The sequence below is a fragment of the Phoca vitulina genome, unplaced genomic scaffold, assembly GCF_004348235.1.
Source record: "Phoca vitulina isolate PV1807 unplaced genomic scaffold, GSC_HSeal_1.0 scaffold8, whole genome shotgun sequence".
Taxonomy (NCBI): domain Eukaryota; kingdom Metazoa; phylum Chordata; class Mammalia; order Carnivora; family Phocidae; genus Phoca; species Phoca vitulina.
In genome coordinates, this window is record NW_022589711.1 from 45,206,425 (window position 1) to 45,223,689 (window position 17,265).

General features: G+C 48.5%; 1 protein-coding gene across 1 annotated transcript in view; it reads right to left on the bottom strand.

Moving 5' to 3' along the window:
* Positions 1-10,647: 10,647 nt before the first annotated feature.
* Positions 10,648-17,265, bottom strand: part of HACD2 (3-hydroxyacyl-CoA dehydratase 2) — a 125,088-nt gene continuing 118,470 nt past the window's right edge. Inside the window, exon 7 of the mRNA XM_032406710.1 lies at positions 10,648-13,755. Coding sequence (XP_032262601.1) covers positions 13,673-13,755 — 83 coding nt within the window. The 3' untranslated portion in view covers positions 10,648-13,672. The remainder of the gene's footprint in view (positions 13,756-17,265) is intronic.

The following is a 17,265-nucleotide window of genomic DNA, read 5'->3' on the forward strand; positions in this document are numbered from 1 at the left end:
GGTTCCAGAGCTCACCCCTTCATTGTCCTGAGGAGCCAGTGCGTGGGGGCGGGGTGAATACAGTGATATAGCGGGACTGTGACGCAGTCCTTTACCAGGCCCAGTGCCCTTTCACCATGCTGGTGCCTCCCAGAAGGAGGAGAGGTGGTGACCATCACCCCTGGACCCCCTGATCGGGCTGGCTCCGGCTGGAAGGCCGGGGGCTGGTAGGTAGGAGGACGGAGGGGGCGACAGGGCCTGGAGAGTACGCCCGGGGACGAGGAGCGGCCCCCTCCCCCTTCCCTCACCGTGTGCCTGTCCTACAGGACTGGGGCCCAGGGCTGCCGGAACTCCAGGTCTCTTTTTCAAGAGAAGCAGGAAATTAATTTTTTAAAATGTGAACTCTCTTAATTTAAAAATGTTAGTAACCAAAACAATTTAGAATATCATTTTAGAGAAAGAAGAAGAAGAAGAAAAAAGCCATGTTCAGCTTGCAGGCTGCCCGGGTGCAACCCCTGCCCGATTGCGCTTGTTCCCACCAGGGGCTTACCACCAGACTGTGAGCTTCTCTGGGCTTCTAAAGAGCACAGGACGAGCAGTGTGCCGTGGGGGTGGGATTGAGAATTGAGGGCTGTGAGGCCACAAGGAAGAAAGCATCCAGATTGCCAGAAAGAAAGTAAATAGGCTAAGACCCACGCATTGCTATGAAAGATGCAAAAGAGACATTCTGCTTCCAACCACCGAGGGGCCTTCCACCTGGCCCTCCAGGTCACCGGCCACCAGAGCCTCCAGCTCCACGTGGGGCCCAGGAGGGCTGAGTGGGGCAGGGAGGGAGGGTTGCTTGGAGGCGGTGGGAAGCAGCTCAGCTTGGTTGCTGAGAAGTGAATCACATTTCCATGTGATGGGTGCAGTTCACACTTTGTAAGGGAACAGGGAGCAACTGGAGCCTGACTTTTCTAAATATACCATGCAAGCCAACAGCCGCCTGGCTCTGAATTGAGATTCCTGACAGGAGGCTGGGTGAGCCCTTGGATTCCACTTGTGCAGGCTGCATGCTGTGCTCCTCCAAGTGGGGGGGTGGGGGTGGGGGGTGGGGGAGGAGAGGGGCTGATGTCGGGAGCTGGGACTTCCAGAAGGAGCCCACTGACTTCCATTCCTGGGTAACTACAGGTAGGGACTCTGGGAAACCCTCACAGGCCCAGGTTAAGCCCAACAACCACAGGGTTTCTGTGGCCAGAGGGGGCCACTTGAACCCCACTGCAGACTTCCCTCCCCCCTTTACAGAGCTGCCTGGCACAGAGACCCCTGGTCGTGTCCTCCAAGCTCCCAGGGATAGGCAGTCTCCAGGACACCCTCCCCAGGGAGGGGCGGTCTCCCCTTATTCTCTGATCTCTTTGCAAGTCTATACCTGAAATCACAGTATGGGCCGCTGAAGCTGGGCCTTCCTTGGTAGGAAGCTCAGGTTGCTGGAGGAGCATGAAATCCTCTGATTGTACTCCCAGAAGTGCCCTGCAGGGCTGTCCTGCAGGCTGGGAGGTAGGGAATGCCACTGACCACCTGTGTCCCTTTCTCTTCTTGGCATCAGTTTCCAACTCTGGACAAGTGGAGGCTGGAGGTGACAATGCCGGTCTGAGGTCTCATCCAGATCTGAGAAGTCATAGTTCCCTGGCATGCAACGTGGGCTTGAGATGTGTGGTATGGGGGGGTGGTATTTAGTGACAGTCTTCCATGGAGCAGGTGGGGCTGCTCACCTCCTTACTTTGCATAGGGAGTGAAGCAGCCCCAAGCTCCTGGCAGGCTGTGATCAGTGCCAGAGCTCTCAGCTAGGGCTTGATTAGCTGTCCCGAGGCTGGGGAGAAGCGGCAGAGACCATCAAAGAAATGGAGGCTGGAGGCTGTGGGCAGAGACGCCCATGGCACGTGGGCGCACACTGTTGGCCCGGCCTGGCCCAGACTGGGGGTGGCTCTGGTCCTGGGCTGCCGCAGATCTGCAGCCACCAGGCCTGTGGGAACTCCTTGTCCCGAGATTCTCAGCTGTCAGCAGCTTTGCTAATGAGAAGTGCCTGAGGAAGAGGCTGAGGCTCGGGAAAGTTCTGAGTGCAGACCAACTCTGCAGGGTGCCGCAGTCTGGAAGAGAGGAGGTGGAACCCTCCTGAGATCTCAGCTTCCCATTGTGCCCCCTGGGCTGCTCAGAAAGCCCCGTCCAAGAGTGCCCAAGGGTACAGGGAGAGCTGGAAGTCTCTAAGGAGCTGGCACCTGTGCCCTTTGAGAAACTGTCTGGTTGGGGTCCCCACATAACATTCACCCTAAATGAACGCCCTGCCCCCCACCAATGTCCCTGTGTTCCAGGGAATAGGGAGGCAGCACTGCAGGCTTTAGGGGTCTGTGGGATCAGGATGAAATGCCGCATCTATTAGTCCTCAGAGAGGCCATGCCGAGTACAGGGCCGTGGGTCCAGCGTCTGCCTACACGTTGCCTTTCCAAGTTTCTTCAGAGAACTTATAGTACCTGGGGGCACCCGGGTGGCGCGGCCAGTTTAGTGTTCGGCTCTTGGTTGTGGCTCAGGTTGTGATCTTATGGTTGTGATCTCAGGGTCGTGAGATTGAGCTTTGCGTTGGGCTCTGCATGGAGCCTGCATAAGATGCTCTCTCCTTCTGCCCCTCCCCCCTCCACTCGCACATGTGCACATGTGTTCTCTCTCTCAAAACAGAAAACCAAAAAAATTATGGTCTCTGAAACGACCCTACTAAATATCTTGTTTGTAGGTACGGTCGCCTGGCTGGCTCAGTCGGTGGAGTGTGGGACTTTTGATCTCGTGGTCGTGAGTTCAAGTCCCACATTGGGTGCAGAGCTTACTTTAAAAAAAAAAATCATTTGTTTGTAAGGTTCCTGCTGGTGTCCTAAACCCCAGTGGAAGGCTAGGACTGAGACTACAGTGGTACATGGGCTTGGGAGGAGTCCCTACCCTCGTGAAGCCTACAGTCTTGAGGTGGCAATAAGGACCTCGAGGGGTAAATCTGGGCCCCATCACAGTGATTTGGCAAATAAAAATGTTGCCTGAGACATACTTATACTAATAAGAGATTCACTGTTTTTTTTTTTTTTTTTAAAGATTTTATTTATTCATTTGAGACACAGAGATACAGAGAGAGAAAGAGCATGAGCAGGGGCAGAGGCAGAGGGAGAGGGAGAAGCAGGCTCCCCGCTGAGCCAGGAGCCTGACACGGGGCTCGATCCCAGAACCCTGGAACCACGACCCGAGCCGAAAGCAGACGTTCAACCATCTGAGCCACCCAGGTGCCCCAAGAGTTTCACTGTTACCTGAAATTCTAATTTATTTTTTTATTTTTATTTTTTAAAGATTTATTTATTTATTGAGAGAGCGCGTGCACGCGCGGGCATGAGTTGGGGGAGGGGCAGAGAGAGGGAGAGAGAATTCCAAGCAGACTCCTGCTGAGCGCAGAGCCCGACTGGGGGCTTGATCCCAGTACCCTGAGATCATGACTTGAGCTGAAATCAAGGGCTGGAGCCTCAAGCAACTGAGCCACCCGGGCGCCCCTGAAATTCTAATTTCGAATCTTTCTTCTGGCCCCCCTGGCACTGTGGGAGCATCCTGGAGGAGCACCAGAGCCAGTCCTAGGACCTCGGGGCAGGTACTTCCTGAAGGACCGGCAGGAACTTGCCAGGTAGAGGGAATGGGTCTCCCAGGCACAGGGAATGTGGTGCACAAAGGCCAGAAGGTGAGAGCCAAGGGCCCTGAGGGCCTGGTCGCCTTTCGTGGAACGTGGGGCATGGAGAGGCTGGACACATCAGCAGACATACGTCCCAGAAGGTCTCTGGGTCATGCTCAGGGGTCTGGACTTCACACCAGGAGCAACAGAGAGTTACTGAAGGACTCACCGAGGAATAACATGATAATATTTGTGTTCTAAAGAGGCTCTTCTGACTGCTGTGTGCAGAATGGCTTTGGGGGAGGGCAAGAGTGGGAGTGGAGAGCCGGGTAGGAGGCCGCTGTCCAGAGGAGGGGGTGGTGGCTTCGACAAGACAGGAGGCAGTGGAGGAGGGAAGTTGATAGATTCATTTGATCCTCAGGAGATAGAATCAACAGGATTTAGCAACTAATTATAAATTAACTGAGGGCCCGTGAGGGAGCAGAAAAGGAAAGATGACTCTCAGGTTCTTGGCTTGAGCAACAGGTGGCTGGGGTGCCATTCAGGGAGGCGCGGCCCACTCGGAGGTGGGAGGAGGAAGAGGTTTGCAGCAGGGGGAGCAGAGGATGATGAGTTCTGTTTGGCTAGGTTGAGCTCAGGGTGCTTGTGGGATAGCGGAGCAAAGATGTCCAGTAGGGCCCTGATATGGATGCAGGCTCATGGCAGAGGGAGCTAGAAACCATGCGGCCATACTCCTCCTCTCGAGCTCCTGCTTCAGATGCTGGTGGGGCATGGCCGGTCAGGGACAGGCGAACTGGGGTCTCTGGCAGGCGGCATTGGGGCCTGAGCTCTGTCCAATGGGGCAGCCCTCCCTGTTTCTCGCCGATGCCCAACGTACGGGAATGTGGACTCCTGCTGCCTCCTCTTCTGATTTCTCGTAGATGGCTCACATGACATCTATCCATTTTAAGGTGTTGGCAACTGATTCAATTAAAAAAACAACAACGTGGGCCAGATAGAACATGTCCAAGGGCCAGATCTGCTCCAGGGGCCTTGGGCTGAAGTGAGGAGTTAGGGTAGAACCCTCAAGATCAGGAGCCCCTTAAGGCAATGTTCTGCAAATAAGCCCTGCATCACCCTCGGGACTTGTGTAAAAACGGACCCCCCACCTCTCTCTCCAGTGATTCAGATCTGATAGGTCTGAAGGAGCCCAGGAATCTGATCTTGTCAAGCACCCCGAGTGGTTGTTGATGCACTCAAGTTTGAGAACCTCTGAGCCGGGGGTAGCAGAGGGGACAGAGCAAGGCTGGTCACAGGGGCAGGAGAAAACCAGAAGAGGAGGCTGTCCAGAGCAGAGACGGTCTCAAGAATGATGGGTGGCTTCCTACGAATGGTTCCTAGGTCTGTCCTCCTTCTCCCCACCCCCCCACCCCTGCACGTTTTGGCTCCTCCCCAGGGAAGGCTGGGGAAGATCCATTTGCTAGCGAGAGTGAATAAGTCAGTGGGCATAAGGGATCGGTATGCAGGGGTGTGGGGCCCTCCTCTGGCTCCTCAAGCTGTAAGTGGTAAGCTGTCCTTCCCAGCCTCGGCCTCCACCAGGCTGAGCCAGCCTGCTGCCAAGCGTGGTGGCACATGCACTCAACTTTGAGTGTTTCTTTCCTGGAGCTGGTGGGGGGTAGGGTCAGCTTCTCTGCCTGTCCCAGTGAGGAGACCGAAGTCTGGGGTGGAGAAAAATGAGATGAGTGGGCTGGGAGGTGAGTTGAGCAGGCCTCACAAACTCCTTCAGTCCCAGCTACTTACCACCTCTTGCTAGTTTAGGAAGCAGGAGTGTTCTGTGAGGTTTGCCCAGCTTCCCAGAATGCACTTCTGGGGGCTCATGCCACAGTTAACCATTACGTGTTTTGTCCTTGTTTCTTTTGCCTACACCTTCATTAGGGATGCATGGGGGAGAAATGAGTTCAGGCCCAGGATATGGTACTGCTGGACCCCCCAGTCTACTCCAAAACCATACCATCATTTCTAACATCCAGCATGATGGCACCCCAATTTCAACCAAAAGACAAGGACTAAAAAGTGTGCATTGGGTTTCATAACAAGGTCACAAGTGACCATGAACAGAGCTATGGCATAGTAGGAAGCACCAGGCAGTAGTGAGAAGAGAAGAGAGTGGAAGGTGAGAAATAGAGAAGTGTTTGTAGCCAACCCTTCCAAGGAGCAGGAGGAGAGGGTGGGTGGCCGTGGAGTGCACGGGGGTCAAGGCCAAGATGGGGAGGCAGTCGATGGGAATTGCTGGCAAAGAGGAAGCACAGAGAGGGCTAGAGTCAGGTCCCGGAGGGGGGTGGGGAGTAAGTTAGAAACACCCAGAGCACAAGGAAGGGGTTAGCTTTGGTTAGAGGGTCACCCTTCCATTCTAACAGTAGGACAAGAAAAGTTCTCTTGTATGGGCAAGTTTATAATAATTTGGCGAAGAAAGTTGCAGGAGTTGCTGTCTGATGGCTGTTTTCTCGGTGACACTGGGGGTGCTTTCCTGGGCTAAGATGAGTCAGAGGTTTAAGGATGATGGGGTTTGAAGGGACTCTTGGACGGTGTGCCAGGCCGGCAGTCCCTGGCACGAGAGGCACAGGGAAGGGTAGCCGCCGGACTGATCCCAGCTTGGGGTTTTGCCACGAGGGTGCAGAGGGAGGGCAGGAGGGCACGGAGGTTCGTGATGATGGTGAGAACGATGGAGTCTGGCACGAGAGGGCTCCTGGGGAAGGTTGAGGGCTCATGGGTGGGGGAGCTCAGGGAGCAGGGAGAGAGACCCGGAGCAGAGGAAGAGAGCTAGGAGCTTCAGCCAGGCCATGGGATGGGTGTGGGCAGAAGAGAGCAGGGCACAGCCCTGGAGGAGCCCTGGTGTGCGTGCGTACGTGCGCGCGCGCGTGTGTGCGTGTGCGTGCGCGTGCGTGAGCGTGGGCTGGGGGCTAGTCGCAGCCGCGTCTTCCCGTGCGGCCTGGTTTCCTCCGCACGCTGCGCGCGTTGGCTTCTCTCCTCCTGGGGGTGTACGTGGGGAGCTGCCGGGGGAGGGTGGGACACAGAACGGAAGGAGCTCGAAGGCCTTGTCAGGTAACAGGGCACGCCAGGACAGCGCAGCCACCCCCTGGCAACACTGGGGCACGTGGGTGCAGCGTGGAAGACGGTGTCCGGACGCCAGCGGTCTCAAGGAGGACGCGAGCTTGAGGCAGGGGCTCTGCCGGCAGGCACCTGAGTCTGTGTCCCGAGCTGGGCCGCAGGCGCGGGAGGGGCGCGGCTGGGCTGCTCCCAGCTCGGGGTGTTCAGCGCCCGAGGCCCTGGTCTTCTCAGGTCTGCCGGTCCCAGCCACGTCTTCGCCGACACATGAGTTCCCAGCCCCTGGCAGACACCACCAGAACGCAGCAAATGGCAGACTCCGTCCGGGGCTGCTGACATCTGGCTTCTCAGTTCATTTATCTACTTGACGATGGTGGATTATTAAAAACAAAAACAAGGAAAATCTTCCCAGATCCCTGGCTAAGCCCGCATCTCTTACTGTCCCCCCACCCCTCATGGGTCGATAGTCCCCCATGGGGAAAGCTGCCAACAGGGATTATTTTTTTTTGAAGATTTTATTTGAGAGAGAGAGAGAGATGAGCATGAGCAGGGGGAGGGGCAGAGGCAGAAGCGGGCTCCCCGCTGAGCACGGAGCCCCACTTGGGGCTCAATCTCAGGACCCCGGGATCATGACCTGAGCTGAAGGCAGATGCTTAACCGACTGAGCCACCCAGGCGCCCTCAGATTAGTATTTTTCAAGGTGTTCAAAGAGCCTTAGCTCTGAAGATGTTTCAAGGACAAATGTTGAAAATAGCTTTGGAAAATCCTGCATTAACATCCCCCTCTCTTGGAGATTCACAAATTGCATTCACATGCAAAAAGATCTGAAAAGTTTCATAGGAGAAAAAAACTTTAAATTTGTTTTAACTTTTCAACCCCAGAATCCCCCCCCCCACACAGTTCTCCTTCCATCATTACTCAGAACCAATATTCTTTTTTTTTTTTTTAAAGATTTACTTGACAGAGAGACAGCGAGAGAGGCAACACAAGCAGGGGGAGTGGGAGAGGGAGAAGCAGGCCTCCCGCCAAGCAGGGAGCCTGATGTGGGGCTCGATCCCAGGATCCTGGGATCATGACCTGAGCTGAAGGCAGACACGCTTAACGACCGAGCCACTCAGGCGCCCTCAGAACCAATATTCTATGCATTTCACTTTGACATACGCTAGCTAGTTCAGGAAACCACCTGCAGTAGACTCTATGGACCCCAGCACAACCAACTAGTGTGCTTGTTGAGGATTACATGTACCCTTGGTTATCTAGCCGGTATGTCCAAAATTGGTGTCATTTATTTTTTTTTTTTATTTTTATTTTTTCAAAGGTTTTATTTATTTATTTGACACAGAGAGAGAGACAGTGAGAGAGGGAACACAAGCAGGGGGAGTGGGAGAGGGAGAAGCAGGCTTCCCGCCGAGCAGGGAGCCCGATGTGGGGCTCGATCCCAGGACCCTGGGATCATGACCTGAGCCGAAGGCAGACGCTTAACGACTGAGCCACCCAGGCGCCCCCAAAATTGGTGTCATTTAAATAGCTCTCTCTTGAGGAAGACTTTAAGCCCGTTAAAGAGTAAGAATAATCCATGGCATGAATAGAAGCATTTTACATCTGTGAGAAAACCCACAGTCCAAGAGTCAAGTTAACTCACACCCCCAGAGTGTACTGGACATGCTGCAGACAAGCATTCTCGGGGCCAGACGCAGCCTTATAAGGTGGCCTGACATTTTCTCATGGCCCAGGCCACCCTCCAAAAATATCCAGAGACAGAAGAAGAGTGGGAACTGACCTCCCCGAACGTTTCAAAGATTAACAAGCAGGCTCTCCATTAAATAGGAGTGCAAACACCTGCTTTCCGACCAGCTCCAAAAGCCCTGCAGGGTCCATGCTGGAGAGGGTTCTGCACTGGGGAGAGAACAAATAGATGGAGCTTTCAAAACACACATCCAGGCTGGCTTCTTTGCTCTGAAAAAAGTGTTATTTCCTGGACCCCTCCAGAATATGCTTTAAGATCTGACTGCCTTTGCTTTATATGGACAATAGACACCCGTACCTAATTTTCACTCCTGTGCCTTTCAGCCCCTTCGGCGTCGTGGGGCTGAAGCCCGGTTCCAAACGCCTCACGCTTGCAAGGCCCCGATCGCCTGTGAGGTGCTGCCTCCCAGCGGGGGAGCCCAGCTACAGCAACGCAGAAGCGGAGTTTGGCCTTCAACCAAGTGCGGTATCTGGAAATGCATCCGGACTGCGTCCACGAAGGCCGAAGATAGATGTGAAAGTGCTGCCGTGCTAACAAGTCTATGTTCTGGAACTAGTGAGCAGAAAACACAACTTCCAAACATAAAGAGATTTATGAAATGGGTACTAGGTGCGAATATACACAGCCTTTCTCATGTTTTATTTTTGCTCTTTGAATGGGACTTTTTAGGGTGAACTGCCTTTTCTGGGAAAAAAAAAAGATTATTTTTGGTAATGAGATCTGCCCCAGTAACACTAAGGAGTAGCTTTCTAAATCTGAAAGCAAAAAAGATTAAATAGTCTCTCACATTTAAAAGGAAGTGTTGGTCAAAGACCCGTGCAGCTCTCTTGTAACTCTGGTTCTCAGTTGCAGGCAGGGGAATGTTAATAGGTATGGCTATTTTTGGTAAGAGTTGCTTAGAACAGCTTCTTCACCACTAAACTGTATGACAATGAGCCAGTCCATTTGTAAGGTTGGGATTTTTTTTTTTTTTTAAATAATATGAGGAATTGCAAAGCTAGTCTTCATTCTTGTTAAAGGGAACAGAACAACACAGCGGTATTTTTGGAACACTGTGTGTAACAGTAGGTCTCTTAATTATACCAATGGTAATTCCTCAGGCTGGAGCTTATTATGTTCACACAGTACACGTAATTGCCACAAAATATGACAATGACAAATTAGAAAGCCCTGGTTTCCCATTACCACCCTAAGATTGTAAAGGTTGTATTTTCTGGGTAGCCTCTACTATTAACTCTACCATCTGTTCCTCAGCTTTAGTTGAAATGATTCTTTTCGTAAATGAAATGCCTATCTCTGAAAGAGACTAGATTGCATACACGAGGAGTGCTTCTACAACCACCGCGCTGGTAACGTCTGAGCCTGTGATCGGACCGCAGGTAGAAAGAAAATGTGCCCTTTGGAACAAGGACCACAGTCTTGGACAACGGTGATGGTTAACTCTGAGAAAGACTTGGCCAACCCGGCAGTGGGCATGTTAACCGCTGGAGGCACATGAGATCACTCAGCGATCACCCACTAGACAATGCCCATCCCATGGACACATCGGTGCTTTCGTTTTGAGCTGAAGAGGTCTGGGGTCTAGAATTAGCAGGACGGAAGTGGCCGAGCGGGGTGTATCCTGCCCGTGTCCCTCCCACCACCGCCTACTGGGAACTTGAGAGCGGGTAAAGCGGTTCCTAGGATTGCTCTGTATTTGGAGGCATTTTCAGGAGATACTTGACCACATCTTGTTTTAATATAAGATGAACATTGCCAGGCAACAACAGTTCCCCTCTTATATTACAAAAGTTAGATTAAAAAAACATTGTAAAAAAAAAAAACCAAAACAAAACCCCAAACATTGTAAGACAAGGATCCTCAATCGTTTACCGACTTTCTGGGATTTCCTGGTCGCTTACATGAGTAATCCCTCTTGTCCCTCTGTGGCCAGGCTGAGAGGGGCCTGGTAAGCTTGAAGACTGACTGGCAGGAAGAACGACTTTTTGGAAACCTCTTAATATAATCTGTCTATTTCTCCTGTGTAAGTGCATTACGAATAGCAGAAATAGATTTTAAACCTATGAAAGAAAGAACTGGAATCCATGACAAAACTGAAACTCCTCCATATTCCTATAACACTACGTTCAGGCCAACTTAATGTGAAAAATCACTAGACTCACTGGTATTTCAAATCCAGGCAGAGCACACACCAGTTTATTTTGAAATGCAACACAGATCAGTATTTTATGAATACAACTTATTACTACATTAACATTATCAGGTAAAAACAGCTTCAAATGCATGCATAGAAAGTGAGGCATAGCCTTGGAACTCCTTATTTCTAAATATACAAAAAATACATTTAAATTATATAATTTTAGTGAATCAAAGACTTATAAAATTACAATTTTGGTTTTCACAACATAGAAAAAATACAAAAATGGACTATATATATGGTTGTATAATTTTTTACCCAAATTTCAAAGGAGCAGTATGTACTGATTTTGATGTTTTATAATGTTTTATCTAGAAACTCCGAACTGAAAGTAATTTGCAGGTTGTACCACATCAGTGCCGATCTTTTGTTATAAATGAATAATCCAAACAAACCAGTAGAGATGAGGACACCATCTTCATATGCCTCTTTACCTCTAGTTCTTCTAAACCCTTTCTGTGGGAAGTTCACTCCAGAGGAACGGATTTTATCTGGAAGGACAGTGCTTTATTCCATGACTAACTCTCCCTGGTGCCTTTGATAATGGTATGTGTTAAATGAGTGATCCCAACCTAAGCAAACAGAACACAGCAAGATGCAGATTAGCAGCTTGTGTCTACAAAGCACTACTGCGTACCTCAAAGAATTCTCTGCTGGAAGGTGGTCCCGAAGGGAGGAATCTGAAACACCCAACCAGGCGGGCAGCGGGGCAGATGATGCCTTTGACTATGTCCTAAAATGAAAATGAGAAGTCTGACAAAATACCCACCAAACACCGCCTTCCTCATTCACACTTTATAAGATGTGACAGTTGGTGGGGTTAGATGTTCTCCAATTCATAGAAGAACACCATCACTTCAAAGGAGAAATTAATTCGTGTCAGAGATAAAGCAACCAGTTACCGAGAGAGGTGAATGAAGGACATGGCCGAGTGCATGCCTTAGTTATCTGCCATGAGCATCTTAAATGTCGATGGACAAAAATACATAGTGGGGTGGAGACCCTTTCTGAGGAGGAAGTTGCTTGCTGTGTTCTTGCTGCCAAAGCTCAATTTGATGCAACACCACTGTTTGTGACAGACTATTTTTCATAAATAGTGACAAATTATAACAGAGAGACCCGAATAAAACCCCCAATCCAGCGATCCTGGAAAACCTATATTTTTCACCCCATCTTCTATAACTATTCCAGAAACGACTGAAAAAAATCTTACCCAAACTAAGTAATTAAGACTAATATAACTCAAATTGTTTCTATTTTACAGCAGAAATACATTTTGGAAAAAGAAAAAAAACCATGAAAAATAATCTTTCCTCTATATTTAGTTTATGAAGTACAAGAACAGATTCTAGTCTCAACATGCCCAAGTTAAGACTGCTGACTTAAAGAAGCAGAATTTTAATGTTCAATTCAAAAACAATTTTATTACACATCTGCCTGCATTAAATTTTAGGCTCCATACTTTCTTTTTTTTTTTAGGCTCCATACTTTCTTCTCATTTTCATCTTCATTATCAGGCTTCTATGAAAATAATTTAAAAAATGAGTTTTCCATTATGACACTCTTCTGATATTAGCAATTATATTTTAAATAACTACTCAGTAAGCTAGTAACTAGGCCTTTAAAATTTTAAAGATCAACGATTTAAAAAGAAAAAGGGGAGAAAAGAATCCACAAAGAACATTCTGTGTTTAAAATTTAATGCACATCTGAACTTGGGCTTTACATTTTCATCAACCCTTTCTTCAAGAGTCTTAAATGCACAGTTCAGCAATTAAATGGTATGAAAACATGACGGCAATTAGACACGGTCCACATGACCAAAGTATTTCTAGGCCGCTCCCACACACGGGAGAGGGAACTGCTTTTAGCTCATGTCTGCCCAACTGGAGCACTTCACCACCTCTGGACTTACAGCGTGGTGGGGATTACACAGGACCGTAATTAGGAAAAGGATCCTAACTGAAGAGTTGAAGGAAATTTAAAAATAAAGTAATAAGGGTATAGAAACCTATTCCTAAATGTTCTTCAGGTCTACATTTCTAGAGTAACATCTTCCATGTGCTTTCACAATTACAGATTCTCTAACCCTTACGTGACTAGCCTGGCTTTGGGTCCAAAAGTGAGAATAGCTATGGGTAAATACATTACTCAGAAGTGTTCTGAGAATGACACCGTGAAAGGTACTTGTCATTTACTGGCGATTGAGCTTTCCCTTTCTGAGAACTGTCACTGTGTTAAAATATGATTGAGGCTGAGCCCTAGATAAGATAGGTTCTCTACGATGTACACATACTTACTAAATCCAAGCACGTTTCTTAGCGGCAGGCTGTAATGACTCCACTGAAAACAAACAAAAGGGTTCTAGCTGTTTTCAGATTACAGGTACTACCCCAAAGCTTCACGGACATATACATGGTATAATTCATTCATTAGACAGGGGGGAGACAGATCCCAGCCATAACTTCGTAACATTCCAGAGAACAAAGTTTGCCGCTTCAAAAATACAGTTTCCAGCATGCAGTCAAGCACTTTGAAAAGGGAATGCAAAACACTGCAGACTGGAACAGAACTCTTACTGCAAGCTGGGCATTCAGCTGGTACAACTTCCTTACTCAGACTGTAACTCTCAAGTATTTAGTATTACAGATCTTTACTTATCAGATACATGAAGGAAACAGGAGGATATAAAACACCAAATCCCTTTCCAGCGCCATCATAGATACTGGGAACTTCTGGTTGAAAGAGCATGCTGAAATGGACCAGCCAGGATGTTTTATGTAATAGTTTTTGTTGTTGTTGTTTGTTGTTGCTGTTGTTTTAAATAAAATCCCAGGCCTCTGTGACACTGGATTTGGGTTTTTGTTTTATTTTTTTAATATTTTAAAAATAGTTCTTACTTATTTTCTATGAAACGTATTGGGAACTCAAAAAGTCTGCAGCATTTTTTTGTCATTGAAAAGTTTGTTTTTTGGGGGTGTGCAGGAAGCAGGAGCTATTCAAATTTCTTGTGTTCTTCAGTATGAGAAAGGACCTTTCTTCTCTGGTGTATCATGTGGAAGTATAACTGGGGAAAAACTGAAAGAAAAGAAAGAACTGGTTAAGGAGCTAGATCATTTAAAACTGTATGTTCTCTTTAAAGCACATGGACTTGGGGTCCTCTTTGACTCACTTTCTCATCCAGCAACCAAGGAAGGGAACACGGTGGGCTTGGGTAAGGGGAGGAAAAATGCACAGGGACTTACCTTTTCCTGCTTTAGCTGAAGGGGAAGGGTGGTCCGGACTGGAGTGACACATAGTACCATCACTATCATTACCCATCGAGATGCCACAAAGCCGCCAAATAACACTCTACCCTCCCTCGTAGTATCTTCACATTTATTCTCTGATGTTACCATTAGGTGAATTCTAGTGAGGGACTTATTATTCCTGTTTACAGAGGAGGAGTTCAAGCCCCAGGGAGGGTAGGTGACTTGCCTGGGATTTCGCAGCAAATTCCTGACAATCAGGACCAGGCTCTGGGCTCCTGACACTCAATCTAGTCCCTTCTGTCACCTGAGGGGATCTCCCAAAAGCATTTCCCGAGAAAGGTTGTTCTTTGAAGGGGAAGACTGAGGAGGGGGAAGAGGGCCATGACATTTTATCTGAACATGAAGAAGCCAAGTTTGGCTGTAGAAAGTCCTTATGAAAAGTAAGCTAATATCTTAGGCACTAGAGATTCTGTTCTTGGTCATTTTTTTTTTTTTTCCCTTAAAGATTTATTTATTTTAGAGAAAGAGCAAGTGTGGGCGCAAGCAAGCAGGGGGAGGGGGGAGAGGGAGAGAGAATCTGAGGCAGACTCTATGCTCAGCATGGAGCCTAAGTGCCGCTCCATCTCACAATCCTGAGATCATGACCTGAGCTGCACCGCTTAACTGAATGAGCCACCCGGGCGCCCCTATTCGTGGTCATTTCATAGGTTACTTTACAAAGTACTGGTTCTAAAGAAACTGGGTGGTACCACCTCCCTGGGAGTATTTGGAAGCTGGGGGGAGGGGGGTAGATTTGCAGGAGGGAGGTTACTGGCATTCAGCACACGAAGCAGGAATGCCAAAATCTGCAATGTGTGACGGTCCCCCACAACTAAGAATGTCCTACCCCAAATGTCTAAAGGATTCCTGCTGGGAAAAGCCAGCTGAAGCTACTTGCCTTCACCAGGCTACTGTGAACTGGGGGTTCAACAACTACGTAAGAACCCCAGTGAGTTGGTTTAAATGTACACTATCCTTCCTTCCTTCCTTCCCCTTCTCAACGGCTCCAATCTCCATTTTGTGGAATGTAACCTGTATTTCTGGGGAGGTGATTTCTACGATTCCCCTGACAGTTTCTTTTTCTTTTTCTTTTTTTTTTTAAAACCCACAAACCCACGACCCTGAGGATCAAGACCTGAGCCTAAATCTAGAGTCGGACGCCTAACTGACTGAGCCACCCAGGCACCTCAACAGTCTCTTCCTTTTTAAATGGGTTCCAAGTTGGCCAAATTTCAAATGATCCTCCCAAAGTACTCCAAGACATCAGTGGGTGTGTGCACACAGATCTGATAAACTTCAGAGGAGGCTCCGACGCTGAACAGGGCTGCCATCCAGTCCACTCGCTATTTGTAGGCAGGAAGTTATTCAGAGAAAAGACCCAGCTTGTGCATAGAATTCAACAGGGGAGAGAACTATTCTGGTATGAAAGCCAGAAAATTTGACAAGCTCTATAATCTAAAAACTGGAAGTAAAGATATAATTAAACCATAAGGAATGCTAATTGCAATCATTTAAAAATGTGGGGCCAGTCATATTTCTATAGATATGCTTTACTAAAGGGAAAATTTGTGGCAAAGTACACTAAGGACTTTTCCACCGGTTGCAGGGGTGGCTAAAGCTTCCCTGCTAGTTCAGAGGGTCTGAGGAAGGATGACCTAGAAACCATTCATCAGGCCCTTGGTGGCAGTTAAAGTAAGATGGTGGAGTATCCTCATCCCCACAGGCAAGGGCCTGCTGGCTACCAGGAGGCCAGAGGTCAGAAATGGAGGGCTGATATGGCTCTTTCAATTCTTTCCAACTTCAGAGGTTTCTCAGCGCCCAAGCAAAGGAATGTGTGTGGGCGAGGCCAGGAGAATGGGGGCACTTGGGCCGGAGGTTCTCTACAGTTCTAGTAATGACTTCTTGGTGACCAGAACTTGGGTGACACTGTCTCCATCTGAATTTCCCACATGTTTAGACTGGCCCAACTGTAACAGCTGAAACAATTCCAGATGCATGGCTACTCTTTTTAACCACAGACGACAATGAAGAAAAACCCCAAGACAATCTCAGCCTGACAATAGGCTATTCTGAATTCTACCTTCTGCTCTCCCAGTCCAGGACACATGCAATGGAGATGGTCACTGTGCACGCGAGTGTTGCAGTGGGGGTAGGGGTTCCTCTAGGCGGAGGAAAAGTTGCAGGCTGAGAGCAAATGGAAATGCTCTGCCTGGGCCAAGTTTCTTCTTGGTCTCTCTAAAAATCTGAGGTGTGGTTATGGTTACTGACAACCTGGACAGCGCCCAGCTTCTCAGTATCATCATCCAACACCAGTGTTTCTCATTTCTCAGCCTTTTTTTTTTTTTAAATCCCCACTCCTATTGGGTGGTAAAAGCCAACTTTTACCAATTTGGGGGGCAGGAAATGTAGACAGGACTTAGATGTCTACCGAGTTTGGAGAGACTGTACATACTGCAGCTGCAGCAAAGTGGGAAAGGAGCACCTTGCAAGGGATTCCACAGCACCCCAATATGAGAAAATCCTGGGGCCGAGGCTCATGGGCCACAATTTGAGCCACATGTACAACAATGAAAGGGTGTTACTTTGTATAATACATGTATATCACCAACTTCCCATTAAAGAAGATTAAAAGAAACTTACATTGTAGAAAGAAAACCAAATTTGGTAAAGAAGACTGGATGTCAACAGCAACCCCTCTTAACTCTGCATTTTCTTCTTATAAATACAAAGTTTTGGAAAGTTGGAAATGTGCTGCTGGCTGGAATGAACTGTACAAACTGGTCTCAATATTAACAACCTAAACAACTAAAAACATGCAGGACAACTGGCTCAGGCCAAAGGCATAATGAGTGCCAGCAGGCACAAATGATCTGTAGCAGAAGATACCGTCTGGGCCGTCATCTTGAGCCTGGGTGCGGGGTCAGGGATTGGGAGAAAATCTGTTCATCTTTATTTGAAATCAACCCTTTTTCTTGGTCTATAGGAGTTAAACTACCTTAAGAAAGAAATAATATAGACTTTCACCACCCAAGTTCTTACCAACAGGAGGCTGAGAAACAAAGAAGGGGAAGGAACCAAGGTAAAGAAAGCCAACTTGGGTTGAGAGCCCCGCCCTACTCTTTTTGTGTTTTCTCTTCTCTCTCCATCTGAAGGCCCAGAAGGAAAGTCCCACAGAATGGGGTTTGTTTTCCTTCAGGAATCCTATCCCTAGGGAGGGCTGCTGTGCTTGCCCAGGCCCCCTAACAAGACCAAGGGGTCAGGAGGCAGAGGCGAAAGGCTGGGCGCTGGCTGGCCACCA